The following is a 17839-nucleotide window of genomic DNA, read 5'->3' as shown; positions in this document are numbered from 1 at the left end:
ATCATAATTAATTTTTTAATATAAAAATATAATTTTTCATTAAAATAAACATTATCAGAAATTTTTTGTTAAAATTTTCAAATATATTTGCAAGTGCCAGACTGCCAGTCCAATCCCTGTCATAAAAAATATTAATAATAATAAAATAAAAAGGTATAGCCTCCTGATAAACATAAACCAAACAAAATAGTAAAACGGTGCTCTGCGCCCGCCCACCCTTCGGCTTTGGAAGTCTTGAACTCGAAGGAAGGAGAGGACCAAGTCGCAGCCAAGCAAGCCGCAACATGCGGCCCAGGATTTCCCCTCCACAATATGAATCGTGATCCTTCCGCCTCCCTTTTCTCTGTCCGTATCGAGTTTGTGCTCGTGGGTCCCACATCCCTCCTTTCCGTTTCTTCTTCTTCTTCCTCTCTCTCTGTCTCGTCCAATCTACACCACCACCAACCGGGGCCCATTTCATCACCAACCCAACGATTTCTCTCTCTCTCTCTCTCTCTCTCTCTCTCTCTCTCTCTCTCTCTCTCTCTCTTAAGTTATAAATACATAACCCAACAAACTTCACAAGTATTTGCAGGTCCCTAACTATCTGAGGTTATCTTCTCATCTGACTATCTGAGGTTATCTTCGCATCTTCTTCTTCTTTTGTTTTTCCTGTCTCTGCAAGTTTATGTTTTGCTTTCTGGGATTTTTTTGGCCGGCAGAATAAATGATAGTAGTTTAAGCATGGGATTATTGACTTGAAAGTAATTTTCTTTAGCTTCCTACGATTAATTTCACATGTCATGTCAGCTACATATTTGTCACATATTTCATTATTCCACATTTGTATTTTGTGAAGGAAGTGAACCCATTTGGTTCATTGGTTTAGCAGTCACCACTAAAGATAGCATCTTTTTAAGCAGTCACCACTAAAGATAGCATCTTTTTTAGCATTGCCATTGCATCAATTGTCGCTGGATGAGTTTAAATTTCAAGATTCATTAGCATATGATTAAAAATTACATTCATCCAACGACAGTTAGTGCGGTGGTAGAAATGGCATTCCAGGTGTTATAGTGTAGTAAACTGTTGTTAACATGTCAAGGTGTATTAACTATAACTTTTGTGCATTCAGTGGAGTAGTTAAGAGTGGTGAGTAAATTGTTGTTATCAACCCATTTAATTGGGGATGCTGGAAAAAGAATAATCTTGGAGTACAGGAAAAAGAATATTTAACTCTGTGCATTTTTGTGTTGCAGAAGCTCTGGTTTGGGCCCTTGTGTATGATTTTAACATTCTCAGTCGTACGAAAATGAATTTCACTTTGTGTTCGTCATCTTCCGAGCTCAGATACCCTTTGGTTGAGGGGTTGCCATATACAAACAAGAATATGCTAGAGTCTGAACCTTTTGTGAAGGTTGATAAGTTCAATAAGAAGGATAACACTCAAGTATCTAATCATGATGCTGGAAAGCTCGTGATGTCTACCAATTTGATGCCTCGGTGCTTAAATGGATCATATGTGGGAAAGAATAACCTCAAGGAACCTGGGTGGAAGCTGGAATTTGTGAGGACATTGTTGATTGACAACTATGACAGCTACACTTACAATATATACCAGGAGCTGTCTGTCATTAATGGGGGTACGTTTTACTCTAACCCCTTCCCCTGTCTATATGTATCGAATTATGTATGTCCTGTGTCCGTTTATTATTTCCAAGGGCAAAATGTTTGCATCATCTATAACCTGGTGAAGGAAAATAAAAACTATATTTGATGTTAGCCTACCAAAAGTTGGCTCTGACATTTTGGCTTCTAATTGCGCCAGTGCCTCCTGTGGTCGTGCGGAATGATGAATTGACATGGAAAGACATCCACTATTACTTGTATGAAGAAAATGCTTTTGACAATGTTGTTATATCACCTGGACCTGGTTCGCCAACATGTCCAGCAGACATAGGTGAGTTTTTCAGAAGTGAATTTATCTTTGCCATGCTACTTCCGTGCTTATTTCCACGATGTATGGTAGAATAGTGACTAGAAGCACATATGCAATAGTTCAGCAACTATCTTCTTTTTGTGTTATTTGTTACTTCTGAATTCCATCTGGGCCAAAAATAGAAAGATGAAGGCTTTATGTTGATAGCCCTTATGCTGCAGACTAACAGGATAGGCATCACTCTCAATAGTTTTCAACATGTTTTAGATTATCTATATGCACCGCGCATATATGTTTCTCCTCTGTTGGTTTTTCTTTCTCTTAGAGTTCTTTTGCAGCCCTTTTTTTCCGTCTGGTTTAAATGCTAAAGCTTTTTATGATTATTTCATTTAGAAACTATTTGAATCTGTCAGGCATATGTCTTCAGGTGCTGCTTGACTGCTGGGATATCCCTATTTTGGGTGTTTGTCTTGGGCATCAGGTATTTTGGTTTTATACTTCTGTTTTTTCTTCTTCTAACGTACCTAGATGCTTAACTAGAATTTGAAATAGTTACATACAAAATAAGATCGTTTAGGGAAGAGTACAATAAATCAACTATGTGACTCTAAATGCTACTCCTAAAATCATATATACATGCCAAGTGATGTTGATTCTCCCGGATGCCTTTGGTTGAACAGGCTTTAGGTTATGTGCATGGTGCTAAAGTTGTCCACGCACCTGAACCAGTCCATGGGCGGTTGAGGTATTGTTATGTTTTGTTACAAGATTTTGGTTCTAATTGGTGCATATTTTTTCTTATATATCTCTAGTCATGACTAATTGGAAATATGCTTTATAATTGAAATTTTGGATTGAAGCTTTGGTATAGTTATTTTGTTGTTTCCCGTAGGTTCCATTTTTTTAACTTTCTACTCTTTCCTTTTCCCCAATACAGCGAAGTTGAGCACAATGGGTGCAGACTTTTCAATGACATCCCTTCTGGTCACGATTCAGGATTCAAGGTCAGTCTTTTCTTCAACTGAAAGATCATTGGTTTTTTGCAATCTTGTATATTGTAATTAAGTTAGCTGTACCATGGTAGGGGTATCCTTGAAAGATGTCATATATTTCTAGCTGGATCTATGACATCGGTCTGTTTTTTTGAATTTTCATATCTTGCTAAAAGTTAATCATCATAGGAAAAAATAATTTAGTATTTCCAGTTTACAATAGGTAATTGTTGAGAATTCTAATGTTCAATCCAGATGATTCTGTTCTGTATACTATGATGTTGAAAACCATTTTCTCTGGGAAGAATATGTGATTAGTAATTAATTTGTGCATTTACATTCACTTTTTTAAAGTCCACTAAGATTAAGTTTTCATTTGAACTCGAGACACATTGCAATCATGTATTTGAGTTATGATTAATATTTAACTAAGGTCACGTACTTTCAAAATCCCATCTTTGTTTTTTTGCAGAACCAAAGTTAGTCATTCCTCAGGTAAAAAGAAAAAAAACTTAAAAACTGGAGAAGGTTAAAGATGGTTTCTTGAAACTCTAATGTTTTAATGTGGTTTTGCTGAAAGTGCATGCTTTTGCTACCATGGACCTTTTGGGGTGATTGTGAAACTTATTCTTAACTATGCTTAGCCATACGACTTTACCTAATTTCAGGTGGTTCGGTACCATTCACTTGTCATAGATGCTGAATCACTTCCAGATGAACTCATTCCTATAGCATGGACTTCCTCCATGGATGCACTTTCTTTCATCGAAACCCAGAAGTCTGATTTTTCCTTGGAATATGCTGTGGGATATTTTTCAGAGAAACTGAAAAATGGAAGTTATTCGCCTTTCAGTCATTCTGGAAAAATGCAGAGTGTAAAGGTTCTCATGGGCATTATGCATTCTACCAGACCTCATTATGGTGTGCAGGTGTGTTGCATGTTCATTGTATTTGTGATTATTTGGGCTCTGCTTTTACGTGCAATATTCTCTTGACTTTATCTGTGACCCTCACAGTTCCATCCAGAGAGTATTGCAACCTGTCATGGAAGACAGATATTCAAGAATTTTAGAGAGATCACTGAGGAGTATTGGCTGAATTCAAGACCGTCATTCATCAAGAAGCGAAATTTTGATTGTACAGGTAAACTAGAGCTCTTTTCCCGGAATACCTTTTATCCTCTTCTTTGCTTTACGTCCTTTGTCAATATTTCTCTCTGCCGAAATCTCACTTGCTCGCACGCATATCTGCGTGTGCACATGCTAAGTCACATGAAGACATTGCATACTTTCATATGCATGCCAATTTTTTTTATGCTTTTCTGAGGATGATTTCGGAAACTTTCAGGTGTTTTGTTACGAATGTTATTTCGATCCAAATTCCTTTTTGACAAACCTGAACATTATGTTCATTTGAAGGATCCCACAGATGTCTAGAACCCCAGCTATACTAATTTCATTTGTTTGTATTGTTATATGCTTTATAATTATTATTATTATTATTTATTAAAATATAAACTGCCTCTAACTTCAACTGACCAGTAAAATTCTTTTAGCATGCTTGCAGATGCCCCAGCGACTGTTCACAGAAGTTCCTGGATATCAGCAATTAGTAAATAATGCAGATGGTCAGCTATATAGCAAGGCTTCTAGAAGTAGCTTATTACAGAACAGTGAAAGTAACGCAAGTTGTTCTGGTATGGTCGATATGGTAAGCCTTTTGCATCCAAGCGCTGGTGTTAAATATCTGAAGTTGAAATGGAAGAAATTTAAGCACTTGGCTGGTAAAGTTGGTGGAGCAAAAAATATTTTCTGCGAACTGTTTGGACATCATAAAGCTGAAAACACCTTTTGGTTGGACAGTTCATCGATAGAAAAGGTTAGTTTGGTAGGTTAATTTCACTTGCTCCTGCTTACTAGTTACATATCTTAGCATGAGTTTTCCTTCTCTCATGGTGCTCTGTGAAGGTTTAGTTGAAGCATTTGACATTATCATAATACCTTAGTTTTATTTTGAGTAGCGGTCGTAAAACCATTATTTCTTACACATTGTCTCTGTTTCTGTTTTCTTGAATGTTCAGAGAAGAGCACGCTTTTCATTTATGGGAGGAAAAGGTGGAACTCTTTGGAAGCAATTGACCTTTAAATTATCTGATAGAAGGTATGACTGAGCAATGAGCATTGATTCGGGAAAATTCGAACTTTTAGTTTTGTATGGATTTTTGTTCACTGATGGTGGTATCGTGTTATAACATGAGATGGAAGTACCATCAGCTAACTACCTTCGTTCTTCAATAATCGTATTGAATTCTTGTGGAATTATTTGAAGTTCTTTTCTAGAATAAAGCTCTTATGAGTATTTTAATGTTATGGTGATATATACTGCATTTTTCAGTGATAAGACATTGAAGGGAAGTGGTTTTCTATCTGTTGAGGATGCTCAAGGCTCTACCAGCAGCAGATTTTTGGACGAAGGTTTTCTTGATTTTTTGAAAAAGGTATTAAGTGAAATTACAGCTTGTGGTGTAGTCTTAGACCTACTCCAACCCTTGGAATAAAACTCGAATTTTAGGTTCTAAACTTACTCCAACTTGCTCCAAACCCAAAACTCATTTCTGGGGCAAATTTAGCCTAGGATTCCCCTGGGTTAGTGGGGCTGACCTATCATATATGTGTATTTTTTTTTTTTTAGTTTTATATTTATAAATTCATTTTGGGAGCAGCCTCTCCATAAATGGGGGTAAGGCTAGCCGACATTCACCTCTCCCAGACCCTGCGTAAAGCGGGAGCCTTGTGCACTGGGTACGACTTTTTTTTTTTTATAAATTCATTGAATCAAACGGCTAAGATCTCATTTGATCAAATCAACGGTAAAAAAAAATATATATATATATAACGGTCCAAATTTAAATCCAATGGCTAAAGTAATTAAAAAAATATATTTTATGTGTTTCATATTCTTTCGTAGTGTTCCACGAGTTGCATGGTGCCAGTTTAGTGATTTTTCAATATTTATTGGAATCTAAATATTTTTAGGTTAAAATGTTCATAATATTAAATTAGGATAGTCTACATAATTTTTTATTTTTTTTTAAAGTTACTTTAAGAAAAAAATTATCCTAAATTCATTCTTTAATAATCTCGGGCTAAAAATTTAACAATGTTGGAGGAGAAAAATTGTTTTTGAGTTAAAACCTAAATTTTCTTGGTTAAAAATTTTAGGTTTTAAGTTGGAAATGGCTTCTGAAGTTGCCCTTATCTTGTTTTGTTTCTGTTCTTGAATTATTGGGATTCTATAATTTTTCCGGTGTTGTACTAAATACAGATCATCTCAATGATCATAAACTTATGTCAGAATGCGCTTTCTTCTGTCCATTTGGAATATGTTTGTCTTTTATTTTGTTACCGTGTTCAGTCTCCCAGTGTGAAGTAATATCGGCTACTTGGTCCTTGTTTCAGGAGCTCCTGTCATTTTGTTACGATGAAAAGGATTATGAAGGCCTTCCATTTGATTTTCATGGTGGATATATTGGCTACATGGGGTATGCAGTTAAGTTTATTTGAATGTAATGTTCTCGGACCATCTTTTTTTTCTTATCCCCTACTCGGTGCATGAGTCCAATTTTGTTTGTTTGTTTTAGTTTGTGGCAAACTAGTTTCTCAGAACTTGGTCTCTTGCAAACTCTACCGATGTTTTTATCGGCTTTCCCATGTTTTGGCTGCTTTTTGGCTTAATCCAATATGGGCAGTTGGCTCTGAAGAAATCGATTGAATCTTAGACATCTCGACTTTTTAGCTATCACGATTTCTGATTGCCGTTCAGTTATAAGAAGTCATCATCCCTTTCCTCTGGTTTCTGCTTTTCAGATATTTATGCTTGGATTGAATTTCTGTTGCTATCCAAAAATATTAATTTCCATGGTTGTTTAAGTTAGCTGGCTAATATTCATTGATTTCATGTAATACAGATATAGCCTTAAAGTTGAATGTGGTGCATCATCTAACTGCCACAAATCCAAGACTCCAGATGCTTGCTTTTTCTTTGCCGATAATCTTGTAGTTATTGATCACTGCTCCGATGATGTTTATATACTGTCTATTAAGGAAGAATGCACAAGTACGACGCCATGGTTGGACAATACAGAACAGAAGCTTCTCAGCTTAAAAGCTTCTGCTACAGAGGAGGGAGGTGAGCCAGCTTTGCAGGCTCTTCGATCTTCGGAATGTCAAGGAAGTTTTATAGTTGATAAATCAAGAGAAGAGTATATAAAAGATGTCGATAAGTGTCTGGAATACATTAAAGACGGTGAAAGCTATGAATTATGTCTAACAACTCAGATGAGGAAAAGAATTGGGGAAATGGATTCATTAGGACTTTACCTTCACCTTCGAGAAAAAAATCCAGCACCATATGCTGCCTGGCTTAATTTTTCAAAGGAAAACCTATGTGTCTGCTGTTCTTCCCCAGAGCGGTTTCTACGGTTGGATAGAAATGGTATATTAGAAGCAAAGCCCATTAAGGGTACTATAGCTCGTGGTGCAACACTAGAAGAAGATGAGCAACGCAAATTACAACTGCAATACAGGTAAAATCTCTTTTTTTTTAACAGGATTGAACCATTATCACATATCTTTTTCCCATTTATATAATAATTGTCAAATAGATGACAATTTGGTCCGGTGAAAGAGCTGCTATCAGAATCTTAGTTTTCTACTATTAGCTAGATTTATTCTCACTTTCCGGTCTGGGATGCGTTTTCTCATGTTTGAGGTCTAAAATCAACTCGAAACAAATAGTGACTAAATAGTACTTCATTAGCATCTGGGAGTGATGAACATCCTCCCTCTTTAAGAATTAGGGTGAGCGATATAAGATCCAGGGTTCAATATCCAGCTAGTGTGTATGCAGTTACTTGGCAAGAAAGAAATGAAGTGGTTTTCTCTCCCTTTTTATGAATTAGTATCTCTCTCCCCCCTCTACAGTGAAGAGCTATTCTCAGCCGACCCCACTTAGTGGGATACTGCTTGGTTGTTGGTTGTTGGTTGTTGTTGTTCTGCTCCGGGATGTGTTTTCTCATGTTTGAGATTTAAAATCAACTCAAAACAACAGGGACTGAATAGTAGTTCATTAGCATCTGGGAGTACTGACACATCCTGCCTTTTAAGAATGAGGGTGGGCGATATAAGATCTAGGGTTCGATATCCAGCTAGTGTGTATGCAGTTACTTGGCAAGAAAGAAATGAGGTGGTTTTCTCTCCCTTTCTATGAATTAATCTCTCTCACTCCCCTCTACAGTGAAAAGGATCAAGCTGAAAATCTGATGATCGTTGATCTTCTGAGAAATGACCTTGGGCGTGTATGTGAGCCCGGCTCTGTTCATGTGCCCCATCTGATGGACGTGGAATCATATGCTACTGTTCATACTATGGTGAGCACAATTCGCGGGAAAAAGCGGTCAGATGTAAGTGCAGTTGACTGCGTGAGAGCGGCATTTCCAGGGGGTTCAATGACAGGTGCACCAAAACTGAGATCAATGGAACTTCTTGACTCAATCGAATGTAGTCCACGAGGAATCTACTCAGGCTCCATAGGGTTTTTCTCATATAACCAGACATTCGATCTCAACATAGTTATCAGAACCGTTGTTATACATGAGGGTGAAGCTTCAATAGGCGGGGGAGGAGCCATTGTTGCGTTATCAAACCCTGAAGACGAGTATGACGAAATGATACTGAAAACAAGCGCTCCGGCAAAAGCTGTAACGGAATTTCTGTAGCGATTGACATATTCTGCACTGTATTTCCACAGTTTTCCTTGTGGTGAATGTTTTGGTAGTGTCAAAGAAGATACAGGCCTGTGGAAATAGCAGGCAGTATAGCTTTGTTTTTGTTACTATTGAATTCATTATTCATTTTAACAAAACAAAAAAAGGGATGTTTCTTAATTAATACCTTATTCCAAATTCATGAATTAATTGTCCTTATTTCCAAATTAACTTCATTTTGGTCATAATGAATAATATTTTGCTACTCAAAAGATGAGTAGGAGTTCCTATTCAAAACTGTTCTTTATCGATTTTTAGAACATTGTGTTTATTATCTGAACTCCGCCTATGTCTTACATGGCCGGTCCCAAGCCCGGATAAAGGAGGAGGGGGAGGGCATCAGGTAGTCGACAGCCGGCACTCCATGATCACGTCGAATCCTTATGAAAATGAATCCAGAACAAAATCGCGCTAAAGCTAGGGCGTCACCCGTAAGTGGCGCGCTGTGTGGCCCGAGCACAGTGATAAGTGAGCAAGGGTCGCTGTATCTCCATCGGCACCCGGATGCAGTGTTAAATGAGCAAGGGGGCCATAAAAACTTCTTTTCGAACGACTCCACTCAAAGTTGTTTGGGAGCATATGCTCCTATCAACTTTACCCGGGACACACAAAAGAAGTACTTTGATCCTATTAGACGGGGGAGGGTGAAGAAGCTAGGACAGAAGGGTAGAGTTCAAGAGAGCAAAATGCGTTTAGGAACGTGGAATATAGGAACCTTAACGGGAAAATCTATGGAAGTAGTGGAAGTTATGGTGAGGAGAAGGATAAATATTATGTGCCTACAAGAAACTAAGTGGGTTGGTAGTAAGGCAAAGGATCTAGAAAACTCAGGGTTTAAACTTTGGTATTCGGGCACAAATAGAACGAGAAACGGTGTTGGCATCATCGTGGACAAGACCTTGGTACAAGATGTTGTAGATGTCAAGAGGGTAGGAGATAGAATCATGGCAATCAAGATTGTAATAGGACAAGAACTTATCAATGTGATTAGTGCGTACGCACCTCAAGTAGGGTTGGATACGAGTTCGAAGGAGAAATTTTGGGAAGATCTTGGAGACTTGGTGCAAGGAATTGCTCAGACGGAGAAGTTATTTATAGGAGGAGATTTAAATGGACACGTGGGCAGGGAGACAGGCAACTATGGAGGTTTTCATGGTGGCCATGGTTTTGGGGAGAGAAACGAGGATGGGGAAGCTATCTTGGATTTTGCAATGGCATATGATCTCTTCTTAGCCAACACCTTCTTTAAGAAGAGGGAAGAACATGTGATCACCTACAAGAGTGGGTCGTCAAAAACACAAATAGATTTTCTTCTAATGAGGAAAGGGGATCGTATAACTTGTAAGGATTGCAAAGTTATACCAGGAGAGAGCGTGGCTAATCAACATCGCTTGTTGGTGATGGATGTACATATCAAAAGAGTAAGACAAAAGAACAAGACTTGGAAGTGCCCAAGGACTAGATGGTGGAATCTAAAAGAAGAAAAACAAGTCATTTTCAAAGAGAAGGTAATCACCCAATGTGTGTGGGATAGAGAGGGGGAAGCTAGCCAAATGTGGGATTCCATGGCTAGTTGTATCCGAAAAGTAGCAAAAGAGGTATTAGGAGAGTCCAAGGGCTTTGCCCCACACCAAAAGGAATCTTGGTGGTGGAATGAGGAGGTACAAACAAAGGTGAAGGCTAAGAAGGAATGTTGTAAAGCCTTATACAAGGAGAGGACCGATGAAAATGGTGAAAGGTATAGAAAAGCGAAGCAAGAGGCGAAGAAAGCTGTCAGAGAAGCTAAGTTAGCGGCTTACGACGATATGTATAAACGACTAGATACCAAAGAAGGAGAGTTGGATATCTATAAACTATCTAGAGCAAGGGAAAAGAAGACAAGGGACCTAAACCAAGTGAGGTGCATCAAGGATGAGGATGGAAAGGTTCTTGTTACAGAGAACGCGGTTAAAGACAGATGGAGAGGTTATTTTCATAATCTTTTCAATGAAGGACATGAAATGAGTGCTTCTTTAGGGGAGTTGAGTAACTCAGAAGAGTGTAGAAACTACTCTTTTTATCGTCGAATACGGAAGGAAGAAGTGGTTGTAGCTTTGAAGAAGATGAAGCATAAAAAAGCAATAGGCCCAGACAATATACCAATCGAAGTGTGGAAACTTTTGGGAGAGACAGGTATAACATGGCTCACTGACCTTTTCAATAGGATTTTGAAAACGAAGAAGATGCCAAATGAGTGGCGAACGAGCACTTTGGTGCTTATCTACAAGAATAAGGGCGACGTACAAAATTGCATGAACTATAGGGGTATTAAGCTAATGAGTCATACAATGAAGCTCTGGGAGAGAGTCATTGAGCATAGATTGAGGCAAGAGACACGGGTTTCGGACAACCAATTCGGGTTCATGCCAGGGTGCTCAACCATGGAGGCAATCTATCTCTTACGAAGATTGATGGAAAGATATAGAGATGGGAAAAAGGATTTACACATGGTCTTTATAGATTTGGAAAAAGCGTATGATAGGGTCCCAAGAGACATTCTTTGGAGGATTTTAGAGAAGAAAGGAGTACGAGTAGCATATATCCAAGCTATAAAGGATATGTATGAAGGAGCAAATACTACCGTAAGAACTCATGAAGGATAAACCGAAAGCTTTCCCATAACTGTAGGATTACATCAAGGCTCATCCTTAAGTCCTTACCTTTTTGCGTTGGTAATGGATGAGTTAACAGGACATATTCAATATGATATTCCTTGGTGTATGCTTTTCGCAGACGATATAGTGTTGATAGATGAAACTCAGGAAGGGGTAAATGCAAAGCTTAACCTTTGGAGAGAAGTGTTGGAATCTAAAGGTCTTCGCCTAAGCCGATCAAAGACAGAATATATGGAGTGCAAGTTCAGTGCAAATGGAGGCCAAAACGAGTTAGGGTGAGGATCGGAGATCAAGAAATACCAAAGAGCGACCGTTTTCGTTACCTAGGATCTATCTTGCAAAAGAACGGAGAATTAGATGGAGATCTCAACCACAGAATACAAGCTGGATGGATGAAGTGGAAGAGTGCATCCGGCGTGTTGTGTGACCGCCGTATGCCACTGAAACTCAAGGGAAAATTTTATAGGACGGCAATAAGGCCGGCGATGCTGTATGGCACAGAATGTTGGGCGGTGAAACATCAACACGTACACAAAATGGGTGTAGCGGAGATGAGGATGCTTCGTTGGATGTGTGGGCACACGAGAAAGGATAAGATTAGGAATGAGGATATCCGGGGTAAAGTAGGAGTAGCCGAAATTGAAGGAAAGATGAGAGAAAATCGGTTACGGTGGTTTGGACATGTGCAAAGAAGGCCTACTGACGCTCCGATTAGAAGATGCGACTATGGGACAGAGGTTCAGGGCCGAAGGGGTAGAGGAAGACCTAGGAAAACTTTGGAAGAGACTCTAAGAAAAGACTTAGAGTACTTGGATCTAACGAAGGACATGACTCAGGATCGAGCACAATGGCGTTCTAAGATTCATATAGCCGATCCCACTCAGTGACTTGGATTTTCCAAGTCTCCAACCGAGAAGTTTTCCTCACTCAGGAAGTTAAGGGAACACTACCCCAACCTACATGCTCCGCTCAGAAAGCTTCAACATACAAGCTTCAACAAAAGAAAATTCAAAGAACTTAGCGAAGAAGGCTTTGGTGTATTTAACACAATACGTTGAAATGAAGGAAAGCTTATTTATTGATATCCCCGATAAGCTACAAATATGTACATATACATGAGTCAAAATAAACACACAAGAGGGAGCCTTCACAAAGGTTGCTTAGGAGAAGTCTCAGCAGTCAGTAGAGCCCCAGAAAGAGAAGGCACCGGAGGGGGATCATTTGGAGCCTCAGTACTGGACAGAACTCTAGAAGGAGGAGGCATCAGAGGTTGATCATTCGGAGCTTCATTACGCGGTACAGCCCCAGAAGATGAAGGCAATAAATGCCTTTGGAACAAACCCACAAATCTCTGATGATCAAGTAAAACCTGACCATCAGTTTCCTTCATCTGGTCAAGCTTCCTCTTCATGTTTGTAGCATAGTCATGTGCGAGCCGGTGCAACTGTTTATTCTCATGCTTGAGCCCTCTAATCTCCTGTTTGAGACTCATCACTTCAGCCGCCAATGATTCAACTTGGCGGGTTCGAGCAAATAGGCGTTGGGCCATATTAGACACAGAACCTGCACACTGAACACTGAGAGCCAGCGAATCCTTAACAGCTAACTCATCAGACCGTTTGGAAAGTAGTCTGTTATCTTTGGGAGTGAGAAGGTTCCTGGCCACCACCGCAGCGGTCATATCATTCTTCATCACGGAATCCCCAACGGTAAGAGAACCAGTAGGGGAGACGAAGGATGGGCGCCATATGTTGTCTGGAGAAGGCGGGGCTGCCTCTTCAACAAGGTTCAAGTCAAAACGACGGTCGGAGGGGCCAGACATTTTCAAAGGTGTTGAAGAGAGAAGAGGTCGGACAAATCAAGATCTTAGAAGTGCAAGAATGAAGCTTCTACTGGTGGAGATTCAAGTGTGCTTTGGAACTTAATGCCAGCCCCTATAAAAATCTGCATTCGACGGAGCTTCAGAAATCGAAGAGGCGCCTGCTCAGAAATTGAAGAGGCGTTTGCTTTCTCAAAAGCTGGGCTGCTTAGAGATCACGAGGGTTGATCTCAGAAATCGAAGAGGCGTTTGCTTTCTCAAAAGTTGGGCTGCTCAAAGACCACGAAGGCCGATCTCAGAAATCGAAGAGGCGCTCGCTTTCTCAAAAGCTGGGCTCCCCAGAGACCACGAGGGCCGATCTCAGAAATCGAAGAGGCACCTACTATTCTAGCCTTGTCAGCACCTGTCACACGCACACTCAGCTTTGCAGAAATTATGGGCATTCTGTCGAAGACTTCTGGTGAAGTAGAAAGCACATGAATCTTACTGTTCAATCACCCACTTCCCACACGCAACAATAGCTCATGGGTACCACAGATAACTTTGCCAAAGTTCTCTGCCAAAGTTGAGCACGTGAAGCTTGCAGCTCCCACTACATCGCTCTGACCAAGAAAGGTAAAAGAATAGCAAAGAAACAGCACTAACAAAGTTTAGACACATAAATTTTGAAGGTCTAGCTACCATATTATTACCCACAAGGGTAAAGGAACAGTACCATTGCTGGATAATTGGAAAGTTCCTGTGTGTCAACCTCTGTGCTTCGTGGCAAGGTAGACTAGCAAACATGCCCAACCTTTACTCACATTCGAGAAAACACTCCCAACAAGATTGCTTGCTCCAAAATCGAAGAGGCACCGTCCTCCGAATCTCGAAAGCCAGACTCCTAACATGACTACTTTCTCAAAAGCGAAGAGAGGGTAAAGGAACAGTACCATTGCTAGATAATTGGAAAGTCCCTGTGTGTCAACCTTTGTGCTTCGGGGCAAGGTAGACTAGCAAACATGCCCAACCTTTACTCACATTCGAGACAACACTCCCAACATGATTGCTTGCTCCAAAATCGAAGAGGCACCGCCCTCCGAATCTCGAGAGCCAGACTCCCAACATGATTACTTCCTCAAAAATCGAAGAGACACTGCTCTCCGAATCTCGAGAGCCAGACCCCCAACATGATTGCTTTCTCAAAAATCGAAGAGACATCGTTCTCCGAATCTCGAGAGCCAGATACCACAGACCACTTTTTCAAAGTGCTCTGACAGAGTTAAAACATGTGAAACTGGCAGCTCCCACTACCGTGCTATGACCAAGCAGGGTAAATGAATAGCATTACTACTTGTTGTTAGGGAGACTCCTATATATGTCGACCTCCATCCCCAACGGACAGGCAGACCTGCAAAAATGCTCAACCCTTCATCATATCTGAGAGGGCACTCCCAACGAAGCCTTTCGAAATATTCAGCTTTCTTTCCCCCCGATAATACCTCTGCAAACAAGCTATACTAGAGCAAGAATATCTCATATCATCAGGGTTAAAAGCAAGAGTATCCCATATCATGCTTTTTCCCTGTCTTTTCCTTTGGCCTTGTTTTTACCTGCAAGACAAGGAGAAAGAGAGCAATCAGTCAGCACTTGGAATCAAGCTTCCAGCCAGGAACTGACTGCCTGGAACCCCTTACCTGATTACTTACCTGGCATTGCTCTCGAGTACTCATCTTCAACATCTTATGTTTCCAGGGAAGATTCCGTATCTGCTTGAGGAACAGATAGGGCAAGTGCGAAGGATACAAGGAAGCATGTGGAGACAAGCGTAACAGCACACGTGCCGATACATCCATTACTCTGTCAAAAGCAAAAGTATCCCATATCAGCAGGGTGGAACGTACTCTAGATTTGATGGACTTGTTTTGACCCTCAAATTCTTCAGTCGGCCTTATACTCTGGAGGAAACCAGAAAACCCTCCAGCTCAGTTCAAGAATAAGCATGTGGAAAGTTACTTCTTCAAAAGCAAAAGTATCTCATATCATCTCTTCTCATTTTTCTTCTCTTTATCCTTCATGCTGCTGCAAGATGGGGAGAAGGTGAACAATCAGTCGGAGCTCTGATTGCTTACCTTGTCTGTCACCTCTTTCAGCAGACCCCCTAGCTCGGCGACTTGGGGGACTCCTACTACATGGTTTGTATCGCGCTTGACCAAGCTTGAAACTACAAGTAAGCTTCAAGTGAAATTGATACATTACCTTGTGCATCTCCACCAGTTAAAGATACCACCCCTGGATGGAGGAAGAGTACTTCCAGAGAAGATGCCACATCTACCTATGAGACAGATAAGGCAAGTCAAGACGACACCACACTCCGATACTTAGAAGTTTCGTGATTACGAGATCATTCTCCCACAATATTTCCTAATGTCATTTGTACTAAATCATTCACTTATACTCACTAAAGGAGAGCTTGAACCTATGTACTTGTGTAAACCCTTCACAATTAATGAGAACTCTTCTATTCCGTGGACGTAGCCAATCTGGGTGAACCACGTACATCTTGTGTTTGCTTTCCTATCTCTATCCATTTATATACTTATCCACACTAATAACCGGACCAATCTAGCGAAGATCACAAAAAGCGACCGTTTTCGCTACCTAGGATCTATCTTGCAAGAGAACGGAGAATTAGATGGAGATCTCAACCATAGAATACGAGCTGGATGGATGAAGTGTAAGAGTGCATCCAGCGTGCTGTGTGACCGTCGTAGGCCACTGAAGCTCAAGGGAAAATTTTATAGGACGGCAATAAGGCCAGCGATGTTGTATGGCACAGAATGTTGGGCGGTGAAGCATCAACACGTACACAAAATGGGTGTAGCGGAGATGAGGATGCTTTATGGGATGTGTGGGCACACGAGAAAGGATAAGATTGGGAATGAGGATATCCGAGGTAAAGTAGGAGTAGCCGAAATTGTAGGAAAGATGAGAGAAAATCGGCTCCGCTGATTTGGACATGTGCAAAGAAGGCCGACTGACGCTCCGGTTCGAAGATGTGACTACGGGACAGAGGTTCAGGGCCGAAGGGGTAGAGGAAGACCTAGGAAAACTTTGGAAGAGACTCTAAGAAAAGACTTAGAGTACTTGGATCTAACGGAGGACATGACACAAAACCGAGCGCAATAGCGTTCTAGGATTCATATAGCCGACCCCACTTAGTGGGAAAAGGCTTTGTTGTTGTTGTTGTTGTTGTGTTTATTATCTGAACCATTGATATCATAAATCATTCTAAAAAAGCCACCGAAAAAAATTAATTAAAATTAGTGTCGATTAGTTATCAAACTTTATAAAAACATATTAACGAAATTAGTAAAAGCATTACGAATCATTTCGTCAATATGTTTGCTACAATAGATTAACTAAACGACTCAAGTTTAATTATTTTTTGCAGAGATGATATTTACAAAGTGTACAAACTATTTTCCTTATAAGTGCAAAGCTCTGTAATTCAAACACAAAATATATTAAATATGAAATCCTACTCGTCTTTAAAACATTCTTCATCTACAAATATTTAATTTCTAGCAGAAAATCAATCATTCCAACAAATTAAACACCCAAAAATCCAATCTTTACCCCCGTCCTCCATCCCAAACCCCTGAATTCTTTTTTTGGTATTTCCAGTACACACTCTTATAACCCAGAAATTAAATTTTCCAAACAGCCAAGCGAAGCAATAGATTGATGGAAGGAAGAAGAAATTTGTAAGATTTCGTAATCGAGTGAAACCCAATAAACCCAGGGAGGGAGAAAGAGAAAGAGGAGAAAAATAGTTCGGATCGAAGATCTCCGCTTGGGCCGTCTTGTGAAAATCGCCACTCGAAGGCTCGAGGAGCAGCCCGGTAAAAGGGAAGCCACGGAGACGGCAGACTCGCCCGTGCAGTGTTGAAAGAGAAGAGAGAGACGGACTTTTTGATGTGAAATCGAAACGGTTCTTATAGCTTTTTTATGAAAGAAGAGAGACAAGAGAGACAGAAAACAGAGACATAATTTTTCACTTTAAAATTATTAAAAAAGAAAATTAAATTACGGCCGTAGTATATTCATCTAACGGACATGATCAAATTGGTCCGGAGGCTCCGCATTGAAAGTTCCGGAGAAGATGAGTCCAAATGCATTGGCCAAAAGAAGGAGTCGGATTTCTTCCATCAAGGTTACCGGATCAAGTGATTCGGATTTTTGAAGTTTTATCTGACAATCCATCTGTTTTGACATTTTAAAAATTATAATATTTTTTGACCATTTGATAAAATTTCAAAGGTTCAGATCATTTGATCCAGTGATCTTAGTAGAAGAGATCCATCTCTTCTCCAAAAGAAGACCCACCAAACAAAGAAACTGAGTTGACCAAAAGAAAAACAAAGAAAATAGAAAATAAAATAATTCAAGAATTTGTCATTTGATATTACAATCTGATGATATTTTTCTTTTCTTGTAAGCAAAAAATGAATTTAAACTATATTATTACTAACTCAATTGTTAAATTAAACTTAATAATATTGTTTGTTCAAGAAAAAATAAATAAATAAATCAAGGATTTGGGTTACGTTGAAGTCAGTTGGTGGAAATGGATTGCAGCCATTGCATGGG

The 17839-nt window shown here is 39.8% G+C and overlaps 1 protein-coding gene across 1 annotated transcript; it reads left to right on the top strand.

Moving 5' to 3' along the window:
* The first annotated feature begins 179 nt into the window (after positions 1 to 179).
* Positions 180 to 8905, top strand: LOC103432054 (aminodeoxychorismate synthase, chloroplastic). The gene is made up of 14 exons (XM_008370249.4): positions 180 to 617; positions 1239 to 1622; positions 1808 to 1939; positions 2332 to 2399; positions 2599 to 2663; positions 2856 to 2922; positions 3579 to 3839; positions 3927 to 4053; positions 4466 to 4788; positions 4991 to 5070; positions 5305 to 5407; positions 6369 to 6451; positions 6878 to 7495; positions 8206 to 8905. Exons 2-14 carry the CDS (start codon positions 1292 to 1294, stop codon positions 8684 to 8686), a joined length of 2739 nt encoding a protein of 912 aa, XP_008368471.3. The 5' UTR covers positions 180 to 617; positions 1239 to 1291; the 3' UTR covers positions 8687 to 8905.
* The last annotated feature ends 8934 nt before the right edge of the window (positions 8906 to 17839 follow it).

This window comes from Malus domestica, chromosome 01 (assembly GCF_042453785.1).
Source record: "Malus domestica chromosome 01, GDT2T_hap1".
NCBI classification, from domain to species: Eukaryota; Viridiplantae; Streptophyta; class Magnoliopsida; order Rosales; family Rosaceae; genus Malus; species Malus domestica.
The sequence above is the reverse complement of the archived record's forward strand: the minus strand, read 5'-3'. Positions and strand labels throughout refer to the sequence as shown.

Excerpts from the sequence above, each read along its gene's own strand:
- LOC103432054 (XM_008370249.4), top strand. The coding sequence starts at position 1,292 with ATGAATTTCACTTTGTGTTCGTCATCTTCCGAGCTCAGATACCCTTTG. Across the intron at positions 5,408-6,368 it reads TTCTTGATTTTTTGAAAAAG|GAGCTCCTGTCATTTTGTTA; the intron begins GTATTAAGTGAA and ends TCCTTGTTTCAG. Across the intron at positions 6,452-6,877 it reads GGATATATTGGCTACATGGG|ATATAGCCTTAAAGTTGAAT; the intron begins GTATGCAGTTAA and ends CATGTAATACAG.